Genomic DNA, 18,419 nt, shown 5'->3' with positions numbered 1-18,419 from the left:
GTTTTCTTCAATTTATTTTTGTCCTTTTCATTGTAAAAAAGTTGTAAAAAGTTATTTTAAAGCTTTTTTTTAAATTTTATTTATTTATTCATTTTAGAGGAGACAGAGAGAGAGAGAGAGAGAGAAGGGGGGAGGAGCAGGAAGAATCAACTTCCGAACCAGCGACCTCAGCACTCCAGGCCTACGCTTGATCCACTGCGCCGTTACCTTATTTTAGAGCTCAGTGGCCCTGTTATCTAGCTCAGGGATCCATGAATTACCTGTATTGTAAGCAAATTTTGTGTTTATAAGAATATGTTTTTTGTTCTGGTGAGGGTAACTATAAGTTTTCTTTGGGTTTACAAAAGAATCCAAGACCCAGAAAAAATTAAGAATCTGTCTTAATTTTTAGCTGAGACCCAGAGCTGTCTTATTTGAACAGTAGGGGTCACTGCTGCTCTTTGTAAGGGAGGAGGATTTTCCCTAAAACAGACAGGGAAATAATTTATTAAAGTAAAAATTGTTAAGGCTGTTCAGGTTAAACCAATAGTACAAATTTTAAGGAAGACCTCCCTTAATTAATTAGGCTACTTTTAAAAAACTCACCAATGCAGGGATCTCTTTATTCTCTTTCAAATATATGTGCCCTTTGCCTTTGAGTAACAATAGAAGGTCACAAAGTGTATATTTCATTGTTATTTCTATCAGCTTTCTATCAGATTTTTTATATGAGGTTTTTTTTCTTATTTATTTTATTCATAAAAATAAATATTATTATTTCTTCTCGTTTCTCTCTGTTTAGAGGTTTAAATGAATAATCTTTTTTAAACGCTACTTTCTTTATGCATAATATTCTTCAGCATTATTTGGTTCAATATGTCCTTTTTCCCATATTTTAGGTTTGTTATTCCTCACTACTTTGAAATGAAAGAATGGTGAAAGTTATCACTTCTTTTGGAACTTCTGAGTCAGAAACAGAAAAAGAATACTTGAACATTGTTTCCAGAGTTTGGTCTTTAATTGTTTACTACAATGATCAGTATAGGCCCAGATGTTGAAGTGGTATTAACAGGTGCTTTCTGGTAATACAGTTGAGAGGAGAGCTTCTCCTTTCACAGAGTTGAGAGGACTGCGGGGGACAAAAAGGGAGTTATTCTTCCACTTAATGCTTGGGAAGGCCTTGGACATAATTAAGCTGCAATCAGTTTTAAACATCTTAGCAAGGTGTGTGTGCATGTGTGCGGGCACGTGGAGGGAAGTGTTGCTTACCACAATTTTGCTTTCCTCTGTGAAATCCATCCCATGTCACAAAAACAAGTGTCAAAATTGAATATGATCTTGACTCATATTTATCTATTTTTTGCAAAAATGTATCCTTTTTTTCCGACACAGAAAAAAATAGCGCTGTGACACTTCCTGTTTTCTTAGCTTAGTGTATGTACCACCACATTTGATGGTAATATTTGTTTAATTATCTGTATTTCCCAATAGATGTTTGGGGTGCCGTGTGATAATCACTATAACCAGTCTCTAGTTAACTTGCAGCTTGTAAGCTTTCAATATTTGTTGAACGATTAAATAAATGAGGTGTTGAGTTTTAGACACTTAGATATAGGGATGAGACATTAATTTTGATGTGGGGTCACTGATATTAAAGCTGTAAAAGGACATTGTGTGTGTCTGTATGTGTACGCTATATGCTCAGCCTTGGAAAGATACTACTCTTTCAACAACTATTAATTTAATCTTAACCCTTTTCTCTGTGTAAGGCAGATAATTGTTTGTATGAGGACAGTCTGTCTTTTGAAGCATAGTAATTTTTAAGAAAATGAATTGTTTTCCATTACATTTAGGCAAGTTAATGCCAAATGTTATTTAGTGTGTATAAAACTTAATTATGATATTGAGTAACAAGATTCTAATTTATTTTAAAAAGTATGATTCACAAAAATGGTTTTAGTTGGCAGAAAAACTTCTTAACATCAATAATTGACAAGATTAAAGCATTTTGATTGTTTCAATATTTTACTATTATAACACAGGCAACATTAGGCTTTCCTTTAAAAACATAATACTAAAAGTCAGCATCATGTTTATAGATTAATATTAAAAACATTTTCACTAGCCAGCCACAAAACTAGAATTTCTGCTATCACTATTATTATCCATACTTATTTTTTTCTGAGAGTACTAGTCATGCAATTGGGTGAGAGAAGAAATAGTGCTGTAAAATAAGAAATAATGAAACAAAGCTATTTTTATGCCTGAAAGAAAAAACACAATAAGAAATCAATTGAAGAAACTGTTGGAAACAATAAAAGAATTCTCTAAGTTATCTGAGTGCAAAAATAATATTCAAAAATCAGTTGCTTTCACATATGCAGTTAAAATATAATGGGGAAAACCATCTTAAAACAACAATATATGAAAAATATCCAAGACTTAGATAAGAAAAGTTAAAGAACACTTTAAAGATTTGAATTAATGAGGCCCTGGCCGGTTGGCTCAGTGGTAGAGCGTCGGCCTGGCGTGCAGAAGTCCCGGATTCAATTCCCAGCCAGGGCACAGAGGAGAAGCGCCCATCTGCTACTCCACTCCTCCCCCTCTCCTTCCTCTCTGTCTCTCTCTTCCCCTCCCGCAGCTGAGGCTCCACTGGAGCAAAGATGGCCTGGGCGCCGGGGATGGCTCCTTGGCCTCTGCCCCAGGCGCTAGAGTGTCTCTGGTCGCAACAGAGCCTTGCCCCCTGGTGGGCAGAGCATTGCCTCCTGGTGGGCGTGCCGGGCGGATCCCGGTCGGGCGCATGCAGGAGTCTGTCTGACTATCTCTCCCCGTTTCCGGCTTCAGAAAAATACAGAAAAAAAAAAAAAAAAGATTTGAATTAATGAAAATGCATACCTTATTCTTGGGTAAGAAGACTCAAAATTATAAATTTTCTTATTATGCCATTAATCTAATCCTGGGCACATCTTACAGAAAATATTGTTAATTTAATTCAAGAAATAGTTGTTACATTCATTGAAAAGTTTTTATATTCTACAGAGTTTTACTGCTGATACTATATACTTAAGTATAAAACTCTCTCATCATTTATTGTATTGCTTGAAAATACAGCTTCTCTTTCTAATAATGCAATTTATGCTTTGAAAAAATAGTCTGATTTAAATTTTTTTTTATCTTAATTTTCCCTTTTGATTAGCTTAGCAAATCTTTAGGCCATCTCAGCCTAATGAACAGAAGGTAAAGGGTTGTGGGTACTATTAGAAGGACGTCAGGTGTCTCACAGATTTGATAAGAGACTGAAATGGTCAAGTTTAGAAGTTTGAGTTTCTATGGCCCTGGCCGGTTGGTTCAGCGGTAGAGCGTCGGCCTAGCGTGCGGAGGACCCGGGTTCGATTCCCGGCCACGGCACATAGGAGAAGCGCCCATTTGCTTCTCCACCCCTCCGCCGCACCTTCCTCTCTGTCTCTCTCTTCCCCTCCCGCAGCCAGGGCTCCATTGGAGCAAAGATGGCCCGGGCACTGGGGATGGCTCTGTGGCCTCTGCCCCAGGCGCTAGAGTGGCTCTGGTCGCAACATGGCGACGCCCAGGATGGGCAGAGCATCGCCCCCTGGTGGACAGAGCGTCGCCCCTGGTGGGCGTGCCGGGTGGATCCCGGTCGGGCGCATGCGGGAGTCTGTCTGACTGTCTCTCCCTGTTTCTAGCTTCAGAAAAATGCAAAAAAAAAAAAAAAAAAAAAAGAAGTTTGAGTTTCTGCTGCTCGAGTTGGTAGACTTTCTCTCTAGAATGCTGCCATGAATATGACATGGGTAAAGCGTCTACCCCTACCTCAGTCACCTGTGGCTCGAGGGTCAAGGTATTACAATACTAATAGAACTACTGGAGCTCCATGCCTGCATTTTAAGGGTCATTCCAAGAGAAGGGGGCAGTACTCCAGCATGTGTTCATTACACGCATTGTGGTCTTGAATCCCAAGTGACAGAAGCAGAAGAGTATCTCTGCCTTTTCTCTAGTTATTGTGATGGGCATTGGTGTGAAAAAGAAACTACACTATTTTTTCCATATGCCATGCTCTATATGAATCAGCTCCCTTAAAAAAAAAAAAGTGGCATCTTACAAGTCAATAGAGAGAGACCCTCCATAAGAGACTGAGCTAGCTGGCCCCTTCTCATCTGCCCTGTCAATGGCTAACAAATTATAGCTGTCACTGTCACCATCATGCTGCTCTCAGGCTTGCACATCAAAGCTCTGGTTCAAGAGCCTCCAGCTCTTCGGTATTAATTTCCACTTGGATAGTGGTTCTCAAACTGTAGCTCAGGATAAAACAAGAAAATATATACAAAGAGACTAACAATGATGTAATAGAGTGTCACAAAAACAGTACACACAGAGACTAACAATGATTTAGTACGGTTTCTCAAAAGCTATGCCCATTTAGAAAAGAAGGCAGTATTTTATTTTATTCATTTAATCATTCACTCGTTCATACGTTCATACCTTGTTCAACATATTTATCAAATATCTCCCATGTGTCAAGTGTATGATATAAACCACACAGTCATTCAAACCAGTGGTCCCCAACTCCCAGGCCGTGGACCAGTACTGGTCCGTGGGCCATTTGGTACCGGTCCACAGAGAAAGAATAACTTACATTATTTCTGTTTTATTTATATTTAAGTCTGAACGATGTTTTATGTTTAAAAAATTACCAGATTCCCTCTGTTACATTCGTCTAAGACTCACTCTTGATGCTTGTCTCGGTCACGTGATACATTTATCCGTCTCACCCTAAAGGCCAGTCTGTGAAAATATTTTCTGACATTAAACCGGTTCATGGCCCAAAAAAGGTTGAGAACCACTGATTCAAACCACAAGTCTCAGATCCAAAAGCCTTTCTTTTCCTGTTAAGTCTCTTTTCCCTTTGAAGGAGCTAAGTCCCTGAGGCACTATTCCCAAAGCCTCACCTTCTCGTGTCTCAGACATAGTCCATCTCATTATAAATAGTTTCATTTTCTGTCTTCCCTTATAGGGGAAAAAAAAACAAAAAAAAAACTTTTCCCCCGCCTCTATAATATTTTTGCTGAGCTAAAAAATTAACAGAGACAGACTGCCAAGAGGAAATCAACTTTAATACATAAGCATAACAATTCCCTAACATAGTGAGGAAAAAATGGGTTTATATGTCATTTTGGACAAAGGGGAAAATGGTATCTTAAATTTCAAAAATAAAGATATCAATCTTTACAGGCAATTGAGGAAGACTAGAACACCCATGGCAGGCAAAGTTTTGCTTCAAGAGGACAAGGGTGATCTAGCTACCAAGTCTCTGCTTATCACTCTCCTATCACCATTCATAATTCAAATTGGGCTAAGGTAAATAATCTAAGATTTCCTTCCTTGAGCCATTCTTTCCATCTGAATCTCTTGGGCAGAAAAGGAGGAGAGTCAAATGTATTTTTGAGAGGCCCTGGCGGGTTGGCTCAGCTATAGAGCGTCGGCCCTGCGTGTGGAAGTCCCAGGTTAGGTTCCTGGCCAGGGCACATGGGAAAAGCGCCCATCTGCTTCTCCACTCTCCTTCCCTCTCTCCTTCCCCCTCTCCTTTCTCTCTATCTCTTTCTTCCCCTCCAGCAGCCAGGGCTCCATTGGAGCAAAGTTGGCCTGGGTGCTAAGGATGGCTCCATGGCCTCTGCCTCAGGTGCTAGAATGGCCCCTGCCTCAACTGGCGCAACACCCCAGATGGGCAGAGCATCGCCCCCTGGTGGTTATGCTAGGTGGATCCCGGTTGGGTGCATGAGGGAGTCTGTCTGCCTCCCACTTCTAACTTTGGAAAAATACAAAAAAAAAATGTATTTTGAGTACTTTCTTTCTTAATAACAAGCTTAAAATCAATATCTCAAAAGGCAGGTTTAGAGTGGCAAAGCTTTGGTGACCTTCACCATCTAGACATGAAACGTCATGAGTACAGGGTGCTTGTCTTTCCTGATCACCAAAATATGCTTGGCACCTAGCACACCACCTTGCCACAAAGTAGGCACTTTATATGATGAACACAGGTTGCCTTGTGCTCTATAAACGGGGCCTGACATGAATTGTAACAGTATCAACAGCAAGTACATTGACAATCAATGCCCACAGATCATCCTTTCACTCCAGACAGCTGATGGGCAGGACCAATGATGTTTTCTGTCACTGATTTACTGTCCTTGACTTATGTAACAGTATCAGCGAATATGAAGGATTCAACTGCACTGTTGACCTGAAATCATAACTGTGCAAATAGTACTCCCTTCCTCCTCCACCAATGGCATCAACATTTTAAAGAAATTAAGTATTTTAGTAAGCAAAATTTATTCTTTCTCTTTGAAAATACAGTAACGTACTTTATAATATTAGGCGGTTTAGTGTGTTAGTGTAGCTGTTATAACTCTACAGGAAAGAAAATATCTAACAAGGACTAGAATTAAAGAAATGAATAGTGATTATCACTGCATCAGACATGCCTCTCAGACACGAATATCCACACTCACACCACTATAGGAAAGTGAAAATAAAGACTAAGAATGAGTGTGCCAGTCTGAGACACTACAGTCCCAAGATAATGGGCTAGCCAAAACAACAACAACAAACAAAGCAAAAAGGTACCAGTAAATTATTTGCAATGTTTGTATTTTGTTGGGCAATATGGTGTAATGTGCACAGATCACTGACTGTAGGTTCACACAGTCCTGGGTCAAGTCCTGGTACTAGTACTTACTACCTGTTTGCCTTGGGTGGTTTACTTAACTTCTCCTAGCCTCAGTTTCATCATCTGTATGAAACTCAGTGGTTTCAAGAATTAAATCAGATAAATGATTATCAGAGCTTGGCCTAGGAGGCAGGTTTCATTGAAGGCTAGTGCACTCATTCAACTCATTCATTCTACAATTTTTTATTGAATACCTACTGCTTCTATTTTGCTCACTGGGTTATCCCAGCTCCTAGCACACTGCTGGCACATAGGAGGCTTTCAAGTACTATTTATAGAATGATTATTAAGTCTGCTCTCATGAAATGTACATTCTAATAGTTTTCTTCCACCTTCTTACTGATGATGACAAGAATGCCAGTCAGCATAGAAAAATGTGAGAATGTAAAGGTGTTTTTATCTTAATGTTGTACAAGATTCTGTAATATGCTAGAGGAAACTTAAAAATTTAAACTTCTGAAAACTAAATAATGGTTCCATTTCTGGTTGATGAAGTGTCAGTGCTTGAAACTGAAGTAATAATATGATAATGTCACCTCAAAAAATCTGACAGGTCTTCTTAACAGTCTTTTTATTTTATTTATTTTTATTGTGATAAAATTGATATGTAAAAGTCTTTTTAAATCAGCAAGAATCTGATATTATTAAAAATAAAACCCGGCCTAATCTGACTGGCAGTGGTGCAGTAGATAGAGTGTTGACATGGTTTGCTGACGTCCCAAGTTTGAAACTCCAAGGTCACCGGCTTGAGGGTAAGCATGCCAGCTTGAGCCCAGGTTTGCCAGCTTGAGCATAAGATCATAGACATGATCCCATGGTTACTGGTTTGAGCCCAAAGTCACTGGCTTGAGTAGGGTTCACTGGCTCAGCTGGGGCCCCCCCAGTCAAGGCACATATGAGAAGCAATCAATGATCAACTAAAGTGATGCAACTACAAGTTGATGCTTCATATGTCTCTCTCTTTTTCTATCACAAAAAATAAAAAAATAAAAAGTAAAAACCTCTGCCTAGATTATTAAAATAAACTTTTTCTCAGTTACATTGTGAAGAGAAGTATTCTTGCATCTTTATTTTAATTAATAAACACATATACACATTTGCTTTTCAGTTAGATTGTATGTTCTAAGAACAATTAAAACTAAATTAATCTTGCCCTGGCCGGTTGGCTCAGTGGTAGAGTGTCGGCCTGGCGTGCAGGAGTCCCTGGTTTGATTCCCAGCCAGGGCACAGGGGAGAAGCGCCCATCTGCTCCTCCTCCTCTCCTTCCTCTCTGTCTCTCTCTTCCCCTCCTGCGAGCCAAGGCTCCATTGGAGCAAAGTTGGCCTGGGCGCTGGGGGTGACTCTGCTCTGTGGCCTCTGCCTCAGGCACTAGAATGGCTCTGGTTGCAACAGAGCAATACCCCAGATGGGCAGAGCATTGTCCCCTGGTGGGCATGCTGGGTGGATCCCGGTTGGGCGCATGCAAGAGTCTGTCTGACTGCCTCCCCGTTTCCAATTTCAGAAAAATACAAAAAACAAACAAACAAACAAACCACTAAATCTTGGAGTACAGAATTTACTTACTAATAAATGAGACACAAATATTTTTTAAAATCCAACCAATTGTTTTACTTAATTTAAACATAACACTTTGCATCTATAGATCTGAATGAAAAGAATTTGGGCTGCCTACGGCCATACCACCCTGAACGCACCCGATCTCGTCTGGAAAGAATTTGGGGAAACAGCCTATGCTACCTAGAGAAAAAAGAAATTTCATGAGTCTCATACAATTATCAAGAGTCCACTTCCAAGTGTTATCTACAAGATATTCTCCTGCTCCAAACCTGCTATCTTGTTAATATAATCATTTTTAAAGGTGATTTTTTAATAATTTGAAAATTTTTAAACCATTTAACAATCATTTAAAAATATTAATAGGAATGTTTCGTATTTTATACAAAATACCCAGAAAATGATACAAAGCAGCACACTTGCAGGGCTGTGTGTTGTTGGTTTTGGCTTCCCCATTGATTCTTGTAAGAGCTGTTACTCCTGATTGCAATAAGCAAATGAAAAGATGAGAGAGGGGGATTTGGTGGCTTATAAGAATGATGGGAAAAAATGGACCACAGTTAGTGTCTGAGCAATTATTTGAAATAGATGCATGAAGCCTTCACTGGTGTTAAAATAACAGTTTTTGTAAACCATACAAGAAAATATAAAATGACATATATAATATCAAATAAAATGTCAAATATGTATCTAATCACTATAATAATTATTTTGATCTAATAATCTGTAATCTACTAATTATTTTAATAATGTTTAAAATTTGTTGAAGATTTTAACATATGTTAAGAAAGAACAAAATATGAAATGTGTCAGAGAAAAAAAGAAGACATTTGTTCTTGATGTTTTTTATCATAGCATAATGCATAAATTAAAGTTTTGTTCTGATTAATGTCTGTTAATAAACACGGTGATAGATATTTTTTTTATTTTAGTGGCTTCTTTTAAGACTGAATTACATGATTGCCTCAAAACAAGCATTTATGGTATACCTTTTGTGAGCTCACGATGTTAGTGGATGCCTTATGAGTAAGTTCAATTTTTTGTGCTTAGATTAAAAATATTTTCCCTCTCACACATTCTTTGTGAGCTTGTGCAGAATCCACAGTAACTTACTGGAAATGTGATGCACAGCTCTTTTAGGAATGTCCTAATTTCCCATCATCCTGTCCAATTAACTGCCATGAAGAACTTTGGTGTTTCTAAATTCGGCCAACAGAGAATAGTTGAATGACAAGTAAATAAGTCTTGCTGGGAAGATGTTGCTTAAGTGATAAAATAGTTCAGCCAACAAGTGAACCAAAAAATTAAATATTAACTAAAGAAGGTAACCATTTCTAAAGTCATACCTAAAAGAGGATTCAGGTATATATAGGATTGAAGAACTCTAAGTTGAGTTCACAAGCAAAGGATAGTTTCTTGGAACTGCCAAAAAAATTTAAATCATGAAACATCTATTACTTCTATTATTGTGTGTTTTTGTAGTTCAGTCCCAAGATAACAGTGACTATGAGGTGACTTTAAAATTATTTTTATTATATTATTACTAATATTATTAATGTAAAATAGAATTATAAGCATATGGAATATTTATTTTTATGAAATTAAATCTAATTTTAATTACAAAATGGCATTGTCAATTTCAGGGATCTATTTTAGTTCAAGAATGTTATATAATATTTTTATATAAAAAATGAAATAATAATTTCTCATTTTCTGGTTTATCACTTTCATTTTCCCAGGATGAAGGGGACACACTTAAGGTAAGATGAGTTTTACTCACCTGTTGTTGTCTTAAGTGCTATGAATTTTGTATGGTTCTAGCAACACATTACTAAATTATGAAAATAAAAATCTGAAAATTTTGCAAACTAAAACAGCAGTATTTTAAAAGAAAAAAAGCTGTGGTAGATAGGTTCTCTTTGGCAAAAAAGGGTCATATTTATCTCCTGACATTACTGGCTATTCATGAACAAAGATTATAAACTAAATCTAAAAGAATAGATCAAGTGCAGTGATAGAAAGTGAAATTTTTTTTCAAATTAGAAAATTTAAATCATAGGTAGTATTTGTTTTTTCTATTAATGATTATGAAACGTATAGCCCAGTATAATTTATTCATATATAGAATAGTGTTTTCTTCAAGTACTATCTTTGATGATTTATTCCTATGGGTTTGAAGATAACAAAAATATAGAAATGCATTTAAGGAAAGACATAGTTAAAGAATTTTAATTATAATATCAAATGAATCATGATCAAATTTCTTGTATATCATATAGCATCGTCACACTAGAAATAAAAGTATGCAATACTGTTTAAATGATGTGATTCACTTTGAATCATTTGTTAAATTTGAAGGGAATCTAAGTAATCTAATTATCAAACTATACATATAGAAATATCCTTGACTGGTTAATTGCATTAGGTAAGAAAAATGTCTAGAGCATGTAAACATTTGTAGAGTACTTGGCTAAGCACTTTTATATTCTTGCTCACAGACTAATCCCTACTAAGACAGTTTATTATTTTAGGCTTCAAAATAAATTTTTTAGTTTTAGTTATTTCAATAAGTGGTCTTCATAAACCTACATTCCATAAAGTTTTTTAAAAATTGTTTTCATTTATTTTTCTTTTGTAAATCTAGACCATCAGTTCTACCTCTCTAATAGCACTCTGAAATTAAAAGAACATATTTTTTTCTATTATAAATTGACTTGTAATATACAGATGAATTACATTTTATAAAATTCCTTTTAGAACAGACCAGCTCTAGCAGAGAGAACCACACCTTAGAAATGAAACATGTATATTTCCCCCACATCTTCATATATTATCATTTTTATTGCCATCTCATACAACAGATACTGTAGTTTAAGTCTAGCAGTTAATCGGGGGAATCAGAAACCAACCTGCCTGGGTTTAAAGCCTTGTACCTTCCAATTAAATGTTAAATATTATAACTTAATGAATGAATAACAGTAAAATTCCAAATAGAGTCATTAGATGACTTCCAGGCTCACAACATTACTAGAAAGCTTAGTCTCTGCTCCAAATCTAGCATTTTGTTAATTTGTAATTAAACCTAAAAGGGTATAATTACTGACAAAGATGATATGATAATATAGTTAATCCAAGTCAACCTTTTTATATTATAATCCATATTTTCCATTTTGTTATCTGTTAATATAATATTTTTAAGTTAACAAATAATTTTAGTCACAATACATAGACCTTGAGAGTTATTTTACATATGAAAAAATCATGGTGTTTGATAAAGAAATCACATAGGAAATTTCATTAGAATAGTTTATCAAATACTTTTATTGATAGAAGATAGAGAAAAGATTGGGATTAATTGTGGAAAACCACTTAAGCTATAGTACCTGTTATGTATGATTCCAATAAAAATAATAATGAATACTTACTCTTTTGAGGGTATTAAATGCAATAAATAATTTATGTCTTAAATCATCTTATATAGCACATTCTAACTATTACTATTTGCATTTTACAGGTCGGGAAATGGGCACAAATAAAGTAATTTGCCCAAGATCTTATAGCTAGCAGCTGGTAGGGTCAAGCCAAGCAGTCTAGCTCCAGAGTGCTTATTCCTCTTCAAACATATTAGAGTCAAGGTTTTTCTTATTATAAATAAATCCATATTGCTTTAGAATATTATTATGTAAAAATTATCTAAATTAATCATCAATTCATAAAAATTAAATGTGGGGAAATAACGCTTTGAGTAGTACAAATGTTCATGTACATCCTCATGCCTCCTGACCATGCAGAGTATGATCAATTTATTTTAAAAATGTGTAAGGCAATGTTACAAAAAGGCAAATGGAGGTTCTTTTTGTTTCCATAAATTGGTTATCAAACAAACATGATTTTAAGTTAGTAAAACTGTAATTGGAACTAATTTCATTTTTTGAAAAACAAACACTCACTCACTCCCAGGGGTCAGCGAGCATGAAAAAACCCCACTACTCAAAGGGTTAATAATTATAGAAATTTAATAATCCAAGTGACTTGAAAATATTTATTCTTCCTGACAATATAGATTCCTATTTTGTGCCTTCCCATGTACAGGTTTCATGAACTTGAACTCTTTATTATTCATAATCTGATGCAGCTTTATTTTAGGATCTCTTCAGAAAACTACCTGAGATATAATAGCTTTTCGTACAGTTTTTCTTTCTGCTGTTACTAAAGAGACCTAAGCAGCCTATTGATTCACCAAAGAGTAGGCAGTTGGTAGACCTTAACAAATCATCAGTTGTGTGACAACCTATATTACAAAATGAAGGTATTGAAATAGTTACATCTCAAACCTTCTATAACATTCTGCATTTTATTTCTGCCTGGTTCTCTGAAGAGCGATTTTGATGCCCGCGGTCACCGACCCCTTGACAAGAAGAGAGAACAGGCTCCCAGCTTGAGACCTGCCCCACCTCCCATCAGTGGAGGTGGCTATCGAGCTCGTCCAGCCAAAGTAGCTGCCAGCCAAAAGAAAGTGGAAAGAAAAGCCCCAGATGCTGGGGGCTGTCTTCATGCTGACCCAGATCTGGTGGGTACACTGATGTTTCTTGCCGTGGTGGGTGGCCCATGCAGAAAAAGCCTCTATGTTCATCTTGGCTTTCTAATGTTGCATTGACCCATGTTATCACTGTTATTCTGTTCATTTTGGAAATAGATAAAAAACATAAACATATTGGACCTTTGATTGAGGGTTCCTTTCTCATTATCTTTAGTCTCATTATCTTGGGCCCAACATTTCAAATGAGGACACAGGGGTGATGCCTTTAGCTTTGTATTTTGCTCATTTCATTTGTTCAGGAGAAAAAGTTTTCTTTATTTATTACATTTATAGTCCCATTTATTTTGTGGTAAAGGCTATCTTTAATCATCATAGGACTATGATAATGACTCTAGAATTTTTGGTGTTAACATAAAGAAAATCAAACGACAAGTTTTCACATTGGCTAATGATATCATTCAGTTTTCATGATGTGCTATTTTCACAAATATTTATAACCCCAATTCTTCATCTAACATCTGATATTTTCTTTATTTGCAGGGAGTGTTGTGTCCTACAGGATGTCAGTTGCAAGATACTTTGGTAAAACAGGAAAGACCAGTCAGAGCCAATTTAAATGAGTTAAATAATAACGTGGAGTCTATTTCCCAGGCCTCTTCTGATACCTTTCAGCACATGACCCTGCTAAAAGACATGTGGAAAAAGAGGCAGAAGCAAGTAAGAGGTAGATATCCTTGTGTTTTCTGTTCGATTCTGTTAAACAGTTGGGACCGTTAGACTGCTATGGGCATGCATGATTATGAGAAGTTAACACTTCCCGATTAGCCGAAACAGCATACATAGACTTTCAGTGTGGGCCTGATTACCCTGAGGTCCTCACGTAGTCACCTTCACGTGCACCTTGTCAGATAAGCACTATTCAACTCATTCCCAATGTGGTATCAGCAAGGAAGATTTTCTATAAAAAACTTTTCAGTGAGCCCTCATTTTTAGTCTATAAGAAAGTTATGCCTCAGAAGACAATATTCACAGAATAAAAAATTAGCAATTATATATTTAACATTTGAAGTTTTGAATATGACTATAATCCATGTTATACTTAACTGTATTGCAAATAGCAATACTTGACCTTTGAATCTTGAGATCTGAATTGAGTGCAATTGACTGGGTGGTTAGGAATCGGCTGGTGAGTAAGTCTGATATAGACAGCTCAGTAAGCAGCATCCTTACATTTGGACATTTTTCAAAGGAATCATGACATCACTCATAAATGTTAAGGCTCTGCTGTACTTACATGAGAAGGATAAATAAATCAAGTGTATCCACTCCATAAGATGTGGAACTTCTGAGATGGAAGGTCTAAATATTACTTTCTCTTTTTTCCTTACCAAAGAAATAAACAACCTATTATATTTATTTTTAAGCATAATTTTTAGCTTACCCTGAAGGTAAATTACTAGAATAGTAGCTGGAATGTATGTTAATTTGTATACTCTATGGGTCAAATAATGTTTCCTAAGTATAAGTGCATATCATGACTGCCTGATGGTAGCTCAGTGTCTATTTGTTTATGTTCAGAAAACCCTAATCACAATTGTATGGTTGAATACTTTTAGTTTATTTTTATCAGGAGAAAATGCTACCAATTCTTACATAATTTCATTTTTCCAGATAATGAAAATGTAATAACTGAGTACACCTCAGAGTTGGAAAAGCAGCGATTATATATAGATGAGACCTTGAATACTAATATTCCAAGTAACCTTCGTGTACTCCGTTCAATCCTGGAAAACTTGAGAAGCAAAATACAAAAATTAGAAACTGATGTGTCAGCTCAAATGGACTACTGCCGCACCCCATGCACTGTTAGTTGCAATATTCCTGTGGTGTCTGGCCAAGGTAACTAGTTAATAAGCATATTTCTGGAGGGTTCCAAAAGAACTCACACTGTATAAAAAATAAGGAACTAAAAAAGTCCAGTGGATTCCCCCTCCAGATCCTAACAACATTAGAGCCCCTTCCTAGCACGCTGTGTTCTGATGTCGCCTAATATATTTTCATGCTTTTGATGAGCAGAGTGTAATGTAATGATGGTAGTAGCCCCACGTGTGTAATGTACACCATAGCTTGAAGAGATGGCAGAACAGTGAATAGAGGCAGGAGTTTCTTCATTCCGTGTGTCCTGACAGTTTCTATCTGGCAGATATTCCAGGACACAAAAAATAAAGAAGGGCTTTTTCATCCCCTTAGCAGATAGAACTCAAAACTCAGTTTGACTTTCAGTAAAAGGGACATTCAACTCTATAATATATTCTCAAATGTCTAAAATAAAATATTCTAATAAAAACCTATGTCATCTTATACAATTTGTGACTAAAGACTAAGTCAATATATTGTAGTTCCTGAATGTTAAATGTTTCCCTACGGTTGCAGAATGTGAGGAAATCATCAGGAATGGAGGTGAAACATCTGAAATGTATCTCATTCAGCCTCACAGTTCCATCAAACCATATAGAGTGTACTGTGATATGAACACAGAAGGTGGAGGTAAGTATTTGAAAACTGTTGACCTATTATTCTGTAATTATTTTAACAACACAAAACACCAGGAAATAATACCTAATTTTGACATAACTAACAGTAGGCCATTTGATTTGGAATTCAATGTGAAATTTTAAAAGTTATAAATTATCTATGATTCACAATTTGAAGTAAGATAAAGCACTTGTAGTTTTCAAAGAGTTCAAGTGTTCTCATATTTATTTCCTTGTTATATTTATATATTTTTGAGCACTATGTATAGATGGGACTAAAATAAATAGACAAAGAATCCAGACATTTCCCTCAAAGTGACATTATTTGTTATGCTTAAAATATGCCATTTTTCTTTCTTTCTTTCTTTCTTTGTCCCAAAGGGTGGACAGTAATTCAGAACCGTCAAGATGGTAGTGTTGACTTTGGCAGAAAATGGAATCCGTATAAACAAGGATTTGGCAATATTGCAACCAATGAAGATGGGAAAAAATACTGTGGCCTACCAGGTAAAAACTGCGAGTACAAAATCATTCCATTAAGAAAATTTTTTTCCATTAAAAAATACATATATAGTGTTGGGAGTCTGTTTTTAGGCATTTTAGGAGGTTAAGAAGAATTTATTTTTTTAAAAGTGTGGAAGGTAAGAGTAGAAAGGTAATTTTTAGAAAGGTTTTGTTTTTGGTGAGACTTTATTTTATTTTTCCTTTAGGTGAGTATTGGCTTGGAAATGATAAAATTAGCCGGCTCACCAAGATGGGACCCACAGAACTTCTGATCGAAATGGAGGACTGGAGCGGAGATAAGGTAAAGGCACGCTATGGAGGATTCACTGTACAGAACGAGGCAGACAAGTATCAAATCTCAGTGAACAAATACAAGGGAACAGCAGGCAACGCCCTCCTGGAAGGAGCTTCTCAACTGGTGGGAGAAAACAGAACCATGACCATTCACAATGGCATGTTCTTCAGCACATACGACAGAGACAACGATGGCTGGTAAGTGTCATGTTCTTCCCATCTGTTGTAAAAGCCACCACTCATATTGCTATTTGGCATCATTAATAATAGCTAATATTGTTAATACCTTTCATTTCTTGGAACGTTACTGTGGGTTGGCCACTGAAGTAAGCTCTTTATGTATCATTCTGATAAGGGTGCCATGAAGATTCTCATTTGACAGATGAAGTTTAGAGAGATTAAGTAACTTAATTAAATCATACAACTATAAAAGAACTGGAATCAGAATACTCTTACCTCCTGAGTAGTAAGTGTTTAGATAAATTTCTGTATCTCTTTTCAAATGTATATATTGACATTTCATTTTGATTTTCAGTTCTCTAATGCTAAGGGATTAGAAAGTTATCATTTCAGTATAAGGTAACAGATATGGATGAATTTGTCACATGGACTCAGTTCTCTCCTTTTCTTGCTACAAGGCAGAGAAGGCCTTTGGTGTATCAGTGTGACTTTGCTTATAAAACCACAGGGTGAGGGTATAGCACATAGGAGCTTCCGTAGGTATTTGGCATTGAATTAACTGGACAGCACCTCAGCTGTAATAACCACAAACATTTCCTTTTAGGATAAATGCAGATCCCAGGAAACAATGCTCCAAAGAGGATGGCGGTGGATGGTGGTATAATAGATGTCATGCAGCCAATCCAAATGGCAGATACTACTGGGGTGGACATTACAGTTGGGACATGGCAAAACATGGCACAGATGATGGTGTGGTCTGGATGAACTGGAAGGGATCCTGGTATTCAATGAAGAAGATGTCTATGAAGATCAGGCCCTATTTCCCACAGCAGTAGTCCCCAAACAGATTTTTTATTCTTCCACTGTGTAACGCCATTTTTGTATATTATGTCATTGGGATTTTTTTTCATATATTATATCCCTTTAAAACTGTCAAAAGGCTGTGAATGTGACTTCTTTGGGAAAAGTATTTAATAAATGACATTAAAATTAACACACCATTTTCTTCTGTACTCTTCATTTATATTGCTCACCAAGAAGTAACTAACAGGATAACTGTGGACAGTATTCAGAATTTCAGTTCCAGTTGATTTGTAAAAATTTTCAAGTTAGGAAGAAGAATTTTCTATCCTTGTAGAAAAACTACAAGACAAACTAAAGACTTACATTTAAAAGTCTGCTTTAAAAACTCTTTATTTATGTAAGGTCTGTCACAGAAAATTTTCAAAAAGATTTCTCAGTTAAACTAGTCTCTGTTGCAATCAAGTCATGTTTTCTTTTTTTTTTTTTTTTCTGAAGCTGGAAACGGGGAGGCAGTCAGACAGACTCCTGCATGCGCCCAACCAGGATCCACCTGGCATGCCCACCAGGGGGCGATGCTCTGCCCATCCGGGGCGTTGCTCTGTTACAACCAGAGCCATTCTAGCGCCTGAGGCAGAGGCCACAGAGCCACCCCCAGCACCTGGGCCAACTTTTGCTCCAATGGAGCCTTGGCTGTGGGAGGGGAAGAGAGAGACAGAGAGGAAGGAGAGGCGGAGGGGTGGAGAGGCAGATGGGCGCTTCTCCTGTGTGCCCTGGCCGGGAATCAAACCCGGGACTCCTACAAGCCAGGCCGATGCTCTACCACTGAGCAAACCGGCCAGGGCAAGTCATGTTTTCTTATTTTGTAATCCACACAGCCGATGTGTTAGGCTTTGAACTTTTAAAAAAAGAGAAACATTCATGATCTCCAGGGGCTCATAAACAGGCACTGAATGTTTGAAGATTCAAAATCTCACTGTGCACCATGGATAACCACCACTCTGTCATTTACCCAGACTTTGGGATTGAAGTTCCCAAGTGGACAATCAGGGTCATGTTTTCACCATTTGGTTTTTGAGGGGAATAGTGAGGCTGGAAGCAGCAGTTGCCTATCGCCCCTGGAAATTAGGCTTACTGGTCTCCATCAGGTTTTTGTTTTTTACATAATTACACCAAAACTAAGGTAAAAGTGAATTTTTTTCTATGTCTCCCCAAGAAATGAATGTGTCTGTGTGTGTGTTTCCCTTGTATTCTCCCATCACCTTACTCCAGCTGCCCTGGGCAACCCTAC

The 18,419-nt window shown here is 36.8% G+C and overlaps 1 protein-coding gene across 1 annotated transcript; it reads left to right on the top strand.

The window, feature by feature from the left end:
- The first annotated feature begins 9,647 nt into the window (after nt 1–9,647).
- On the top strand, nt 9,648–17,321 carry FGB (fibrinogen beta chain). Its single transcript, XM_066280368.1, has 9 exons — nt 9,648–9,786; nt 10,015–10,035; nt 12,654–12,845; nt 13,356–13,539; nt 14,487–14,714; nt 15,249–15,362; nt 15,731–15,856; nt 16,060–16,345; nt 16,932–17,321. The coding sequence occupies exons 1-9, from the start codon at nt 9,718–9,720 to the stop codon at nt 17,161–17,163; spliced, it is 1,452 nt and encodes a 483-aa protein (XP_066136465.1). The 5' UTR covers nt 9,648–9,717; the 3' UTR covers nt 17,164–17,321.
- The last annotated feature ends 1,098 nt before the right edge of the window (nt 17,322–18,419 follow it).

The sequence above is a fragment of the Saccopteryx bilineata genome, chromosome 1 (genome assembly GCF_036850765.1).
Source record: "Saccopteryx bilineata isolate mSacBil1 chromosome 1, mSacBil1_pri_phased_curated, whole genome shotgun sequence".
NCBI classification, from domain to species: domain Eukaryota; kingdom Metazoa; phylum Chordata; class Mammalia; order Chiroptera; family Emballonuridae; genus Saccopteryx; species Saccopteryx bilineata.
The sequence above is the reverse complement of the archived record's forward strand: the minus strand, read 5'-3'. Positions and strand labels throughout refer to the sequence as shown.